This window comes from Heloderma suspectum, chromosome 4, assembly GCF_057233095.1.
Source record: "Heloderma suspectum isolate Gila_16-S chromosome 4, 16-S_ref, whole genome shotgun sequence".
Lineage (NCBI taxonomy): Eukaryota > Metazoa > Chordata > Lepidosauria > Squamata > Helodermatidae > Heloderma > Heloderma suspectum.
The window spans coordinates 78496836-78512368 of record NC_139461.1 but is presented as its reverse complement, the minus strand read 5'-3'; the positions used below and the strand labels follow the sequence as shown (position 1 = coordinate 78512368).

The 15533-nt window shown below is 41.5% G+C and overlaps 1 protein-coding gene across 1 annotated transcript in view; it reads left to right on the top strand.

Moving 5' to 3' along the window:
* Nucleotides 1-14374, top strand: part of LOC146347041 (laminin subunit alpha-3-like) — a 133389-nt gene extending 119015 nt beyond the window's left edge. Inside the window, exons 52-59 of the mRNA XM_084851463.1 lie at nucleotides 2659-2822; nucleotides 3703-3892; nucleotides 5581-5721; nucleotides 7167-7326; nucleotides 7577-7707; nucleotides 8926-9019; nucleotides 9906-10025; nucleotides 12023-14374. Coding sequence (XP_084707589.1) covers nucleotides 2659-2822; nucleotides 3703-3892; nucleotides 5581-5721; nucleotides 7167-7326; nucleotides 7577-7707; nucleotides 8926-9019; nucleotides 9906-10025; nucleotides 12023-12168 — 1146 coding nt within the window. The 3' untranslated portion in view covers nucleotides 12169-14374. The remainder of the gene's footprint in view (nucleotides 1-2658; nucleotides 2823-3702; nucleotides 3893-5580; nucleotides 5722-7166; nucleotides 7327-7576; nucleotides 7708-8925; nucleotides 9020-9905; nucleotides 10026-12022) is intronic.
* The last annotated feature ends 1159 nt before the right edge of the window (nucleotides 14375-15533 follow it).

The window sequence follows — 15533 nt, the reverse complement described above, 5'->3', positions numbered from 1 at the left end:
GCCACCTACCACCACACACACACACACACACACACACATTACCACAAGGACCAACACTCAAGTCACAAACTCTGTCCTGAAATTTGTTCCAGATATGTCGTGACAGATATGTGATACTTATCCCTTCGCTCAGCAGTGAAGGGATATGTATACTGTATATGTCCTCTGTGTGTGTGTGTGCATGTGAGGAGGCAATAGACGGTTTAGTCTGTGGTTCATTCACAATCTTCATAGCCATGTAAACAATTTGCTAACAAGCTTGAATTACATTCAGATATCAATCATCACCATGAAAAGAACAGAATTGTTATAAATGAAGTCGGCACCATTAATGTATGTGGCCTAATATTAGGCAAAAAGCTAGTCCTTTCCTACTAACTGGCAACCACCTATATGTGTGAAGTTTTTCATACCGGTGATCTTTGTCGAGTCATCTGAGAAATACTCCTTGTCTTTGTAGGGTGGGCAATCTGTGCACTTATGCAGGAACATGCACCATTCAACCTTGTCCTTTCCACACTTGCACTATTACTAGATTCAGTTTCTTTTTTACCTTTCAGTGCTTCATCTTGGTGACAGGCATCATCAAGTTAGGGTGATTTTTGTTCCTTTCAGATCCCACTTGTACCTGGGGGTGTCTCCATGAGCAATTTACTCTGAGCTGGCTGTGTTTGGAGGTTGTTAGGGATATATGACATCGTGGCCACCCAGCAGCCCCCCGGAGCTTATCAGGGAAAAACCATATTTCCTGAGGCTGCTTGAAGTCCAATTCTTTTCCTTAAGTTGGGTTCTCCCTGGTATAGTTGTTGTGTACCCCAAACCCCTCATTGACCTCGGGTGTGCTAGCCCTGCCCAGGTGCCCTTCACAGTGATCCCGGTTAAGGGGTGCTTCCTGTGTGTTTCCCGTCCCTGCACAGACCAATTAGTGTCTACTTGGAAGTAACTCCCATTGTGCTCAATGAGGCTTGTCGCCTGAATGAACATCAGAATCTACAGAGATCCCCCTCAATTGAAATGACACAGTAAAGGACAAATTCCCTAAATGCTGTAAAGTGCAATCTCGAGGCTCCAATTCTCTGTTGTTTGGTTTATTGCATCAGGGAGTAACTACTTCACACCTTTGTTATAGAGATCCTGCGCAGCATCAGGTTAGAAAGGGGGCTGGTTTCCTATCCCTGTGGCTCCCCCCCCCCCAGTCTTTCCCAGCACAAGCGTATGTGTGTCTACTTGGAAGTAACTCCCATTGTGCTCAATGAGGCTTGGTCTTGAAATGCAGGTGCATCTGGAGCTTCAGGGGAAAGAAGAAAGGGGGGGAGCAGGGGGGGAGCCTCTCTTATTGGTTGACCAGCCCCTGCCAGTGAGATGACATTCACTCCAACCCCAACCACCACCCGGAAGTATGTTCTGAGAAGCGATTTTTACTGGTGTGGAGCACTCGCTCATTGTGCCTTGCATGGACCAAAGAACAGCAAAGCTGATTCCTTTTCAAAAATCTGGTATTCCTCCATTCGCTTCTCTTTCCATTGTCGTGGAAACAACCCCCCTGTCTATACTGTACAGAGAAACAGGGAAAGTCAGGCACTTGCCAAGACAGCTTGTTCTTCCAACAACAAAAGCCCCAAGGTAATTAGAGGTTCTGCTGGGCTTAGGCCTTGGAGGAAAAGGAAGTTGTTTACCCAAGTGCCCGCCTGCCTCTGCAATCCCTGCTTTCCTTTTCCAGCTCCACAAACAGCTTTGGCCTGGATCAAGTGAATTTAATTGTAGTGGTGTAACCCTGCTCTTTGTAGCATCCCAGGATGGCTTTAGGTCTACCTGAAAAGATGTGGGATGGCATTGCTATCCCATCCCACTTGTAGCATTGGATGCACTCTTCATTTTCAGTGCAAAGCGTTCAGTGCACTGAGGGAATTGCTCCCTATGTTCTCTTCTTTTAGGATGAAAATTAAGATTCAGTAATAGTAATAAAGTTAGCAGCCTGATCACAAGCTAGAATTCTGCTTTTATTGATTAGTTATTTCAGGCTTCGCTCCTAATCCTAAACATATTGACTGAAATCAGTCCCAGCATTTTCGTAGCGTTTAGTTTTGGAAGTGAGGCTTCTAGCCCAGTTTTATGCATGTTTAGTTAGATGTCCCACTAATTTTAATAAGTGGATAGATGGTTGTCTTACAGTGCAATCTATATGTCTGTTCAGTTCAATGAGACTTACTCCTAGGTAATTGTGTACAGGATTTCAGCCTTAACCGCTTAAGCTTCACATCACCTCTATTATACAGTGATAATTATCTACACAGGAAGTAACCCCTATTGTTTATTTTAAAGTGAGGTGCAGAGAGGCTGAATCATATAATCACAAATAGCACACTGAAAGCTGAGAGGAGACTAGTATATAGGTTTGAAAACCTTCGATTCTGATTCAGTGGTTTTTGAAGCATAGGTCTAAAAATACCCTCAGATCTATGACAGAAACTAGGAGAGAGAAAAACAAGATGTGAATTTTCAGACCGGATAAGTGAGAAGTGCATACTGAGTCATTTCAATGTAATGCATAACCCTTTACTCTTACCCCCACTCCCCAAATAAGAAAGTCGTATTTTCTCCTGAGTTGTTCTTAGAGGTGTTGGTACTAAACATTTTAGTTTTCTCTTGTACTTCCAGAGGAAAAAAAGCATTGCCTATTTGACAGGATCAAGGGTGCAGCAAAACAACCAGGGGTGTCCTTTACACGTTAAGTTCAATGTTGTCACTGGAGCGTACCATTTTGGCAACACCCCTGACACTCATTTGTTGTTTGTAACTTCCCAAACATCATCCAGAGACAGGTAATAAGATTAATTTTTGTTTTGTTCTACACTTTTTTTTTCCTTCAAAGAATCTAGAGCTTCATGGGGTATTGTCAGGCCTGGGCCTTTGTGGCAGGATGTGGCTGATGTCTGATTCTGGCAAGGTAGGTGAGGGTAAAATGGGCCAGAGGCAGAAGACGTGGCCATGAACAAGCTAGAGGTCAGGCAGTGGATCAGAAAACAAGGGCCTGAAACAGAGACATAACCAGAGGGTTAGTGATCAGGTACCAAGTTGAGCAGATGAAGACCAAAGGGCCAGAGGCAGGGATGTGGGCAAAGGCAGGCCCAAGGCAATGCAGTGCTGCTATTCTGCTGGATAAGTTGCTCACTGAGCTTCCAGTAGGAGTTATATATAGCCAGTCAGGTCCTTATTGGTCCCTCAAGTCACATGGTCCCGACTGGACTGCAGTTCCAGCCCAGCCACCATACAGTGGATGGTGCAGCATAACGGAGACTACGTCAGTAATGGCCTTAGCCTGAAAGCTAACATGGAGTAAGTTGCCTTGGTTCTGCTGCCTGAGTTCCCTGGCACCGTACAGGTGTTTTCAGATTGGGTTCCCAAGGATAGATTTTATGCCTAGTAGTAGTGATGTTAAGAAGAGGACAAGGTGGCATTTATTTCATTATTTATCTGATGATCAGTCTGGGGCTTTGATATAGCAATCCAGGTTCAAATTTCTGCTTAGCCTTGAAGCTCACTGGGGGTCTTTGGGTAAGTCATCACAGAGTTATTGAAAGTACTAGAAAGATAAGAATTGAAAAGCACTGTGTGCAGTGAATACTTGTATAATGAGAAATAATAATAATATACCCTTCTACTCTCTGTTTCATCTTCTTGGATACTTTTTGTATATTTAAGGTCCCATTTTGCTGTTGACGTTCGTACCTCGTCTCCTAAAGGATTGGTCTTCTTCATGGGAAACAAGCTGGAGAAGAGATACATAGCTCTTTACCTTTCAAAAGGACATTATGTATTTTTACTTGCTGCTGATGGTAGGAAGATAAAAATCAAGAGCAAAGCTAAATATAATGATGGACAGTGGCATACAGTGAGTATGAGAGCTGTTTACATTAAAGAATTCAGCTGTTCATTACCTACTAGAGTACATAGAGCAACTTTTCACTTCAGTCTGATAATATTTGTGACACACCAGACTGACAATTTCCCTTATCAGATAGACTATTTGTGAATATTCCATGTTATCATGGCAGCTCAGCGAATCAGTACAGAGACTCCATCACTGCCATCAAAAACTCCATTCGTGCATTATAATATTAACATGTGGGACCTGCAAAAAATGTTGCAATATGGAGTGCTCCTCTTCAGGGAGCCAGCCAGCCAGCCATGCCCTTTGCAGGAATACTATTGATCTCCTAATCTCCCCACCTCCCTGACCCCTAAGAGACCCTTGGCATTCTGTGGCCATTAAGCATGTTCAGTTCTTATTGGGCTATTTTGGGTTTTATTTCCCCCTCTTAGTTTTTTTTCTCTAAAGTATTTTGTCTTTCTGCAAACCTTGGAGCCCCCCCCCCTTGTTGTTACCTCCCCCTTGTGCATGGATGGTGCCATTTTGGCAACATAAGTATTGGTACTCAGAGAATGCAGTCACTATTATGATTCGTTAGCTATATGACTCCTTTGCATGGATACCAGCTTGAAATCCTAGTTTGGAAGTAACCCTAAGTAGTCTTAGGGCACGATCCCATGCATGTTTAGACAGAAAAAAAATCCTACAACTCCCATCATTCCCCAGCCAGCCATTGCTGTAGGACTTTTTTCTGTTTAAACATGCATAGGATTGTGCCTTTAGCTACTGTTGGCATTGATGCCAGTATAACACTTAAACTGTAGCTAAGAGAAGAAGGGGGTATTCACATTTGATAGGAGGGGCTAGGGGAGAGAGTACATAATACCATTGTTCTTCTCTTATGTGTAGTTAAGAGATAAGCAAACAGTATGTCTGCACCAGTTCTGGAGAAGAGACTTATGTTTATAGATGCAGATGAAGGAACCCAAGCATATAAACATTTAGCCATGAAAACAGAGGTGGCAGCCCCATCTGCACCTGAAATCCACTTCAGTTGGACTGCCAGCATAGAATGCTGACTCTTGCCTTCATGCTTTGCTTGTGGGCTTCCCAGAGTCATGTGGTTGCCCACTGTGGGAAACAGCAGTCTGGTCCAAAGGGTTCCTCTTATGGTTTTATGTTCCACTGACAAGTGATAAAGAAAGAGACGAGACAATATGAATTACCTAGGAAACTTTAAAGGGATCAACATACTAGAATACTCTCCAGATCAAGGAATTGCCAGACGATTGCACAATAGATTAACTGAGACTATGGGCTACAGCTTATTTCACATCCAGTCAGACACCATTGTCACCTAGGTAAAGCAACATTAAATTTAGGCCTGATATTTCTCAATTCAACAGGCATTCAAAACTGCATAATGTGGTAGTGGCCACAGACGTCAACTTCTTGAAAAACATAGCTTTCCTTTATGCATTATGCAAGTCATTTTGATGACAGTTTTGAAAGTTTGTGTATGATGCCTGATAAGATCTCAAGGGCCAGGGATTGATGTTTTCCCCCCAAATATAGAATGCTAAGTAAAATACTTGAAAAAGCACACTTATCATGAAGAAAAGTAGTTTGTGTTAGTCCAAGACGATACTTTGTACTGTGTCATCTTTCTGTGATATATCTGTTCAAGATTATGTTTGTCTTTTAAAAAGGTGGCATTCAGCAGAGCTGGAGAGAAAATGCGTCTTGTTGTGGATGGTTTGAAGGCTCGAGAAGGAAACATACCATCTACTTACTCTGCCAGGATTGAGTCCCCAGTCTACCTAGGAGGGGTTCCTTCATTAAAAGTTCAGGTAAAAAAATGGAGGTTTTAGTTGACATAGATTTAGATTATTATTTATTTGTGCTTTTATCCCAGTCTATCCATAAGCCTCAAGGCAGGTAACATTTCCTTTTCTCTTTCAGCTGCATGTAAATAAGTGAGAACCAATATAGGACAGGCATCTCACTTTCCAGATTGACGCTCACTGGGAAGCATAGATGGCAATGTAGATGTAGATTCCAGTTCAGATCTTGAGTTGAGCACCTGACTGGATGCACAACAGTTTCCTTGCATCAAAACTCGAGCTAAACAATGGAGCACTGCCACCATTGCAGTTGTTTCATCAGAGGAAACACTACTCTACATATCCCAGTTCTGTTCCAGTTTGGTGTCCATAATGGTTAACTGAGCCAGCACTGACCTTTCTTCCCTGTTAAATGTTTGCATTACATTCTCACTTGATGACAGGATCTGCCAGGCATGTTTTCACACATGATTTTGGCCATTAAATTGTTAGAGATGGGACCAGCTCTGGCTAACTAAGCACCTCGGAGAGGCTTCGGTCCTGCTCCTGTTTTTCTCTAGGTTTGTGTGGTCCCATGTTCCATCAATGCTCTCCTCTATATCTGTGCTCTAGTCTGTTCTCCTTTAATCCCTTCCCTATTCCTGTGCAAAATTAAAATTCTTACTTCTGAACCTCAGCCATATCGGGTAATCTGTTTGCCTCTAGAGCAGGGGTCTAGGTCTTTTAGGTCCCAAGGGCTGCATTGGATGTCTGCCAGGGGCCACCTGTGTGCGCGCACAGGTATGTATGTACACACACACACTCACTCACTCACTCACATACACACACACACACACTCATTCCCCCCACCCCAATACACACACATACACTCTTCCCCTCCCAGAAGACACACACACTTCCGCCTACCTCCCCAGATAGGGCTTTCCCATGCTAGCATTAGGAGAGATCAGAGATAAGTGAAGGGTTTCCCTTCCTAGTGCTGGCATGGGAAGTCCCTAGGGCAAACACTAACAAGGAAACAGATCACTTATCTCCAATCTCTCCTGAGACACCAGGGATAAGGGAAGGGGATCCCGCACTAGCTCTAGCACTAGCAAGGGAAATCCTTCCCTTATCTCCAATCTCCCACGAGAGATTGCCGATAAGGGAAGGGCTTCCCTTGCTAGCCCTAGCACTGGCAAGGGAAACCCCAGGATTTCCCTAGCTAGCACCAGCACTAACAAGGGAAACTCTGGGTGAGGTCCCCACAGCTCTGCAAGCCACACTGAAAGCAGCCAAGGGCTGCATGCAGCCTGTGGGCTGCGACTTGTACACCTTTGCTCTAGAGGGAAGGGGGGCATTTAGTGGTTGTCTAAACACTACAGGCGATTTACGAATGTGCATGGAGAGCTGCATTGCTAAAGTATGTATGATTGAGTTTATCATAATTTATATTGAATTTATATTTTCAGAATATACCAAAGAAGAGTTTTGTGGGTTGTCTGAGAAACTTTTATATGGCAGGAAAGCTTGTACATACCTACCATCAGAACAGTGGTGTTCTGCCTTGTTTGGATAATACTTTGGAGAATGGGGTCTCTTTCTTCAATGAAGGGGGGCATATTGTCATTGGTGAGTAGTAGGAGTTATTGATTCTGATCAAAAGCACTTGGACCCACATTGAGACCAGTCACCATGCACAGGCTTATTCAGTCTTAATGGATGGGGGCAGTTCCACCTGCACAGAGGAGTAACTTCGTAGAGCTTCCCTCTTTTATTGAACACCTTCTCAGAAGGCCCCTGTAGCATCTAAAAATGCATGAAACCAAGTTCATAGACATCCTCTTTAACATAACTGCTCCCATTTCTTTTTGCATCTCAGAAAACAATTTTTTGATGAGTTTGGAAAATCAGATCACATTTAACATTCGTCCAAGAAGCTTGACTGGCATTTTAATCCATTCTGGCAGCAAACAAGGGAACTATTTAACAGTTTACATGGAAGAAGGCGTGGTAGGTTTGATTTTTATTTTTTTCTGAGCTAAACTGACAACATTTGGTGACGACAAGGAATGCGGGAGAGAGAGATTCTAGTTCTGAACTATGGAGAGATGTTATCAGTTGTTACCAAATGTCCATGTTCACACATGTGTGGAAATTCACAGGTATACACATGTACCTGCTAAACCTGGAAATAGAGGGAGCTTTTACAGAGGCTTGGTGCATGCGTGGTAGATCTTACCCTGTACCTTGACAAAAATGGGGAAATTGGCTCACTGACAAAGATTAAGCACCAACAGTACAAGTTTTATTTCATCCTCAATGTTTACAGAAAGAAGACAATGTGATTATTATACCAGCCCGTTAGCATTGGACTGGCAGACTGTTCTTAACAGAGAAATAGGGACAGACAGAGGTGGGCTATTCTGGTTCCATAAACTTTAATTATAATACAGGCAGGTAGCCTAGCATACCACCATCAGGATCACCTTGCTCCAGCTGCCATGAGACCCTTGCTCATAAATCCTTTTCCAGAACAAAAGACATATTAGACAAGGAGCTAGGGTGATGGCAACATGGATATGAAATCCAAACTACACTTGTACAAAAATATATCATAGCTGGGGTTGTCAGTAACACAGTACATATAAAAGCCAGTTCCCAGAACAAACAGTACAATTATGGGATATGCAGATAAAGTGGTGGGGATATGCAGGTAGGGGTTGGTTTGATTTTCATAGGTTCCTATTGAATTCTATGATGAATTCTATGTACATGGACTGCAATATGGGGCAGTATTGAGAGTGGACAAAATCTACCCTGCTCCCCAGACACGGGCTGCTTTGGGGGCAGTTGAATTGCAAGTGGTGTTTCTGACTGGTCTCCTTTGCTTACTTTAATGCAAGTGACATTATTATAGGTTACCAGCAGCTAATAAAATCAGCTTCAGCTGAGCAACAGCCACCTGGGAAACTAATATGGATATATCTTTCCTACCAGAGTAGTAATATACCAAATGAAAAATACCTTTTCTTGGAATTATAGGAATGTGATGTACCTGTTCTTAAAGCATAGCAACCTGGGGTTCACAAATAAGACAACTGTCCCTAAAAGCATTGGTAAAATTAATAAAACTCAGCAAATCTTTCATAGTTGCATACTGTGTCTGTATTATTATTTTATTTTACTCTTTTTGTTACTGGTAATTTAAAAGATTTCTGTTTTTCACAGCTCACTGCCTCTGGAAATAATGGTGCTGGAGAGTTCTCATTGTCAGTCACACCTCAGCAGTCTATGTGTGATGGAAAATGGCACTCCATAGCAGGTACTGTGCAATCTCATTCACCAGTTCTTTAGAGACAGGATAAAAAGAAAGTCAGACATTACAGAGCTCCCCAAAAGTATGCTGTATGCTTTTTTAAAAGTCTAGTTCTGATGCATTTTAAATGCACAACATAATATGTACCTATTTAAGACATGTGTGCATCTCTGGTTCTGCTTGTATGCATTCTGATTATAAACATATGATGATGACTACAATGCATAAATCTGTTTGGAATAATCCCAAGGCAGTCCCATAATCTTCAATGGGACTTCAGCAGGATTTCTTTGAAACAAGTGGTTTGTTGGCTAAATCAAGAGATTCATTAAATAATTTTTAGACCATGGATTGGTGAAGTTATCTTTGCTCTCTTTGTCTCACACTGTAACCTCAGCAGTTTTCTGATGTGCTTTTATCACTGGAATAGCAGAGAAATAAACTAGCATTGCAAATCACATTCCTGCAAGAAAATGCAAGTAGAAACCCCCATCCTTACATGGGCCAAACTTCATGTTATGCTGCAGCTATGTGTATTATTGGCCTAACAGCCTCTTCTCCATTAGAAAGCACCTTTGGGGAGGTAGTATTTTCAAACAGAGAAGGGGTGGACAGCAGGGAGTGCTTAGCCCTTCCCTTATGTGCCCATTTTCCTCTGAGACATACTTCCACCAGCTTCTTTTTCCCACAAAAGGTTCATTATTTGTGTTTGGAAGGTAAACATGTCCAGAAGCCTGGGGATAAAAGCAGCATAGGGAGGGGTAAATGCAGGGAGAAAAGGGCTAGCAAAGGAAAAGTTAAACATCAGGCTAATATTGCACATGGATACAGTGAAAATGGCTAGTGTCTTGGATAAGAGTACAAATTGATTATTTCATCTGATTGTTCATAGTAACTCAGAAGCAGAACACTGTGCACCTAGACGTAGATGCAAAGGGTAACTACACTACTGGACCATCAACTACACTTTCCACCAGCCAAGCCCAACCACTTTATTTTGGGAGAGTTCCAGGTAGGAGGACTCATTAGTTAGTCTTTCATGGCTGCTGCTTCATTTTGTTTTGGAAATGTTTGTAATGAATGCAACAACCTTCTGTCTGGCAAAACTGCACTCAGCCAAGGGAAAGTGGAGTCCCTGACCTGGTTCTCATGATCACTGCGGCTTAAACAAGCCGTGGTGGCCTGTAAGTCACGATGTGCGCCAGTGTATACTGGGCACCATTTGCCTAATTACCCGCCCGGTGCAGTTTGTTGCGATATCCGAACCTGGGTGGCATAGCTTGTTGGAGGGGGAAACAGCCCTCAGATAGCCCAACAACAGGCCATGGGTTATTTGAAGGTTGCTTCCCCCTCAAATAAGCCATGGACAACACAACAAGCCACACCTGAGTGGGTAATTAGGCTTGTTTAAGCTGCAGTGGTCGTGCAAACCAGACCAATGTCTCCTGCTTTATGAAAAACCGTGGACTTCCTTCTGCCTGAAGGTCAAACTAGATGTGAGATTAATTGTGTGAATGCAATGAATGAGCAGGTTTGTAAAAATGGAAATAGTAGCTGGGGTAGGAGGCAGAAGCAGCAAGACCACAGAGGGTGGGAAAGGAGAGTCTAATCTTTCACCTCCCACCATTGTCCTGATGAAATGGCCCCAAAAGTGCCGCAGGAGGGAAGCTTCCATTGGCACCACTTGATGTTTCCCTCCTGATGCAAATAGCAGCTTAGGGAAGGGCAGTATTTGTTGGGACCATGACAGGCTTGGGGAAAGGTTAATTCTCACTCCCTACCCCTGTGGTCTTGGGGAGGTAGGGAGAACTTCTGTCTCCCCACCTCCAATTTACATTTTTTAAAAATGCATGTTAATTGCATTTAACATCCCATCTAGTTTTGTCTTCGCTCATGTAAACACATTAAGATAAAGGGTGTGCACAGTTGCTGCAGATTTCCCTACAGTGTGTTTTTTCAGGATTGTCCTATAGCCTCAAAGTATTTGTCTACCCTGAGATCTGTATTGTCAGGACCACTCAGCTAACCATCCAGACTGCTTCACACTCAATACAGGAAGGAGATTCGAGACCTAAGAATGTTGGCCATAATTGCCTGTGAAGAGCCTTGGAGAGAAATGAAAATTATGCATTTCAGGATTTGGGGATACACAGGAATCAGCCTTAGGTCAGCCCAACACAGAGCTGTGTGTGTGTTCAAAAATGCAGGTGCAAAATGTGGACCCAGGGTTCCCACCCATGGAGTGCACCTTACACACATATGAGCATGCATAATCCTCCTTCAGACTGATGCTGATTATCCGTCAGCCAGGGGAGCATGTCCAACAAGTGTATTAGTGCCTAAGAACAAGGCTAGCCTGCACATTCTAGAGAACCCCTTTGCATATTCAGTACAGAACACCTGAACAGAGCTAATAAGAGAATTCAGTAGTGAATGCATGGTTAAATTTGCTGTAAATTTAAGGAGATAGCCAGTCACCTCCTTACCACACAGTTTACCATGCTATTCCTTATCTACTGTTCTGCTGGTCATTGAGTCCCAATACTGAGATGAACCAGTTGATTCTGCCTGAAAAATACTGCTGCATTAAAGAAGGCAGAATGCTGATACTGTGCATGTGAGAGAGAATGTGTGTGTCAATAAAGAGGGAGCAAACAGAAGAAACTCAGATAACCCTGCATTTTTATTCTTTCTAAAGCTATCCAAACCAGATCAGAGAAGTGACTCCCATATATAATAGGAGTAAAATTTTAATATTTATTGCAAATCATTGATACATTTAAAATTACTTTGATAGCTGTATTATTTATCACACAGAAGTAAGCTATTTGTTTTCAATGGGAATATGAATATTATGTTTCATTCCAACTTGACAAAGAACACTATTGACAAAGAAATACTGAAGAACATATCTCAAAGCGAGACATTGGCTTTCCACAGTCCCATACCACAGTCCCACATTGCTCACGTGTTCTGTATTTAGTCCATCTTTACCTTTTCTCTTTACAGTTAATTTGGAAACACCATGGCTTCCTGTTCAGGATGTGTTCCTTGGCTGTCTAAAGGATGTCAGAATCAATGACAAACCTGTCTTAGCAAGCAGCATTTCAGACATTCATGGTGTTGTCAGCTTGCAAGGGTGCCCTGTCAATTAACTGTTTCACATGTATCTTCTCATGGTGAAAAATCTCCTAATGTACTGTATGAATTGCCACAAAATGGTTTCATCTCCTCTCATCTCTGTGTTATTCTTGCCATTTGTTTCCAACATGGTTTAAGGATGTATACTTTTTTTCAGAATTGTGGAGTGCTACCATTGTTAGATGCTTTATGAAATCCTTGCTTTTCTGTGTAAAGTTCACTGTCTATTATAGAGCCATGTGAAATACAAAGTGGCCTTGTATATAGTATAATCTGGTGAGATTCTGCTCTCAGCCACAGTGATGCATAACGAGAGCAATTCCATTGACATAAGAGTCCAGTCCTGAGGCTCCTGACATGACAAACATTACACAAATTAGAATGGGGAAATCTTTGGATTGTAAGCAGGATCTGACCACATAGACAGAATTTTATAGAATAGAAAATGATGCTGGGTTGCTGAACCAGTTCTTTTATGCTGAAGTGTGCATTACATAATTGACCAAAATAACATAAACTGCGTATAAAGCACTTTATAAAGAGTGAAATCCTGAGGTGACAGTTTTAAGAGTTCTATGACCAAATAAAGGCAAGTTGCTTTTTAAAAATCTTCTGTATGTTTGTTGTACTCACACACAGCAACATTTCCATCAACTTTAATCAAAAAGCTTGCCTGAATAAGGTCAATGAGTTTAGGCCCATTATCTTTGCTCAGAAGACTTAATATGCATAAGATGCCTCTGCATAGTATAATTTCTCCAAATAATAACAGAAGTAGAACAGATGTTTTGCTTGTTTTGAAAAAAATGAAGGTGGTTTGATCCTCTCACAATTTCAGCCTAGAGATTACAGGATTTGCAATCAGAAGCTTTCTTTAAGCCATAACTCTGGCAAACTGCTCTGCATAATGATTTGTCAACATCTTAGATGGTTTCCTTCCAGCTTTTTTTTTTTTACCTTTACACTGTACAGCACACGTAAGAAATACCAATGAAGAAATATCTGACCAAAGCAGGCTATAATGATACATCCAATTCTGTCTTTTGAAGAAAGTGCTTATTATGACAAAAACATTGAAATCAGAAGCATTTCAGAAACTGACTATGTGTAATCCTATGGTCCTGCCATGCTGGCAGTCATTTTATACCAGTGTAATGTCAGCAAAGCATGGTTAGACTCCTATGTACTGCGAAAATAAACACCGAGAAGAAAACAGCGGTGCAAAAAGCAGAGAATATAGCAGCCATACAAGCTATTCCCCCAGCATCCATGGCAACACTTGCGTACCTGTATGGGGTGCTTTGTCTTTGCATCTCAAGTTGGACAGTGATCCTGTTGGTTATTTGTGTATGAAGAGCCCTAAGGAAGCATATATGTAAGGTTTCTGGAAAGATTAGCATTAGCATAACAAAGCTATTTAGAATAGAGTCAAACGCTTAAAAATGAAGGTTAAAATTCAACAGGAATGCCTCCTTCACAAGAGCATGGCTGTTCTCTTGCACAAGCCATTCATTTCAACAGGGTTTGTACAGGAAATGTTCCTAGTAGATTGTGCGTTTAGATTACTTTCCTGAAAATTACACGTTTGCAATGCACACCTCAAGTTCACAGAAAATGGAGGGAAAAGATTCCTCCTTGTATGGGTTCTAACTGCAAAGGTATTTGTTAATGTGTATGATTTGTACAAACTCAGTATGATTAGAGCCTACTGCAAAATCTGGACCATATGCACACACAGCAACCCTTCTCTGCCTGTATTTATTGTGGTTATTATTTTCTCATTATTGACATTGCTAACGAATCCTTTCTTCACTAGAATATCCAATAAGATATATATTTCTTTGATAATGTAACTTCAAGTTGGAAGAGACACCCTGCAGACTATAAATTAATGGCTCATAATAGAAGATAACTATCCCATAGGAAACTAGCTCTGTGGTTTGGCTTAGTGTTGGAAGTCATAATACAGTGCCATGAACCCTTTGTTCACTCAGAATATTCTGTAGTGTTGAAGTTCAACAACGCATTTCAAAAGGCATGATGATAGTAACCTGAGGACAAAAGCAGTGAGTCACATACCATCCCTGCTTGTTTTCTAACCTTCCCTGCCCTTTCCCCTTCTTCCACTTTCCATAATATATAGTAAAGCATCTGGTTCCTAAAAAAGGGATAACTACATTTACATGTATCTAGTGTACCATTAAACAAGTGCCTATTTGCAGCTGCGACTAGCAATTATCCATCCTACTATTTTTCCATGCCTCCTCTTGTCTATTTTACTGCTTCCGTTTGGCAAGTCAGCTGAAGTAAAAAATCTCCTCTGCAGTCCACAGGAAAGCATAGATTTTTACATGTGTAAGAATTCTTACAAGTTCAAGATGATAATTTCTGGTACAAAGTGAGTTATAATCCTCACTGTATTCACATCCCCAATGCTTCAGTGAAGTACATGTTGGTTATTCTTGTTTCATAGATTAAAAGTCAAGATACAGACTTGCTCAACCTTTCATCCCCTGGAGAGAGCTTAGATTTGAACCCAGGCTCAAGTACAACACTAGCCACTGACTGGAGGTCACAGTGGCTCCTGCTAAGCCTGGAAAAGCTTGATTTAATAACAGAATTAAAGTTTAGCTTCTACCTCAAAATATTTCAGATGGGTTTTAGACTATTCAGGCAAATCTTAAAGCTCATTTCAGCTTATCTGACATAGTTCTATACTTAGTTTTCATTCATACATTAAAAAAAACACTTTTTAAACATCAGTAGCTGTCTCAATGGGAAACATTTTTGGAAGGCAATCACTATGCTATTTTTCTTGTATGTGCTGTGATAACAATGCTCTTGTTAATGGTCTTTCTTTGCCTCTTTCTGCGAGTGCATAACTAGCCACTAGGGTAGCTTTAGTGCTGGGCCAAAGTATTCTGCCCAGCTATTTTTGGCATTTCAAGTTAGGCAAAATCAGTCCTTGATGTTTTTTGTGATCAGGAGATTTTTTTTTTTTTTTAATCAGGTGGGATTTCCCATAAAAGAAACAAGGCAGCAAAGACTGGCATCTGTCTTTTTTAAATTCTTATTTTAAAGGCTTTTCTACCACTTCAAGCAGTGGTGGGGCTGCCGTCAACAGCAGCAGTGTAGTTACAGGTTGACATCATGGCATCCCAAGGGGCATTCTTGGTTTAACATAAGGAAAAGAAAAGAAAGATGGATGCCCCGTATCTATTTTAAATTCCAGCAATGTATTTACATATCCAAATGAGGACCATTAGAAATATTTATTATTTATTTATTACATTTCTATACTGCCCAATAGCCAAAGCTCTTTGGGCAGTTCACAAAAATACATGTAGGGCTATACCATATTGTTGTAAGCTGTCTTGAG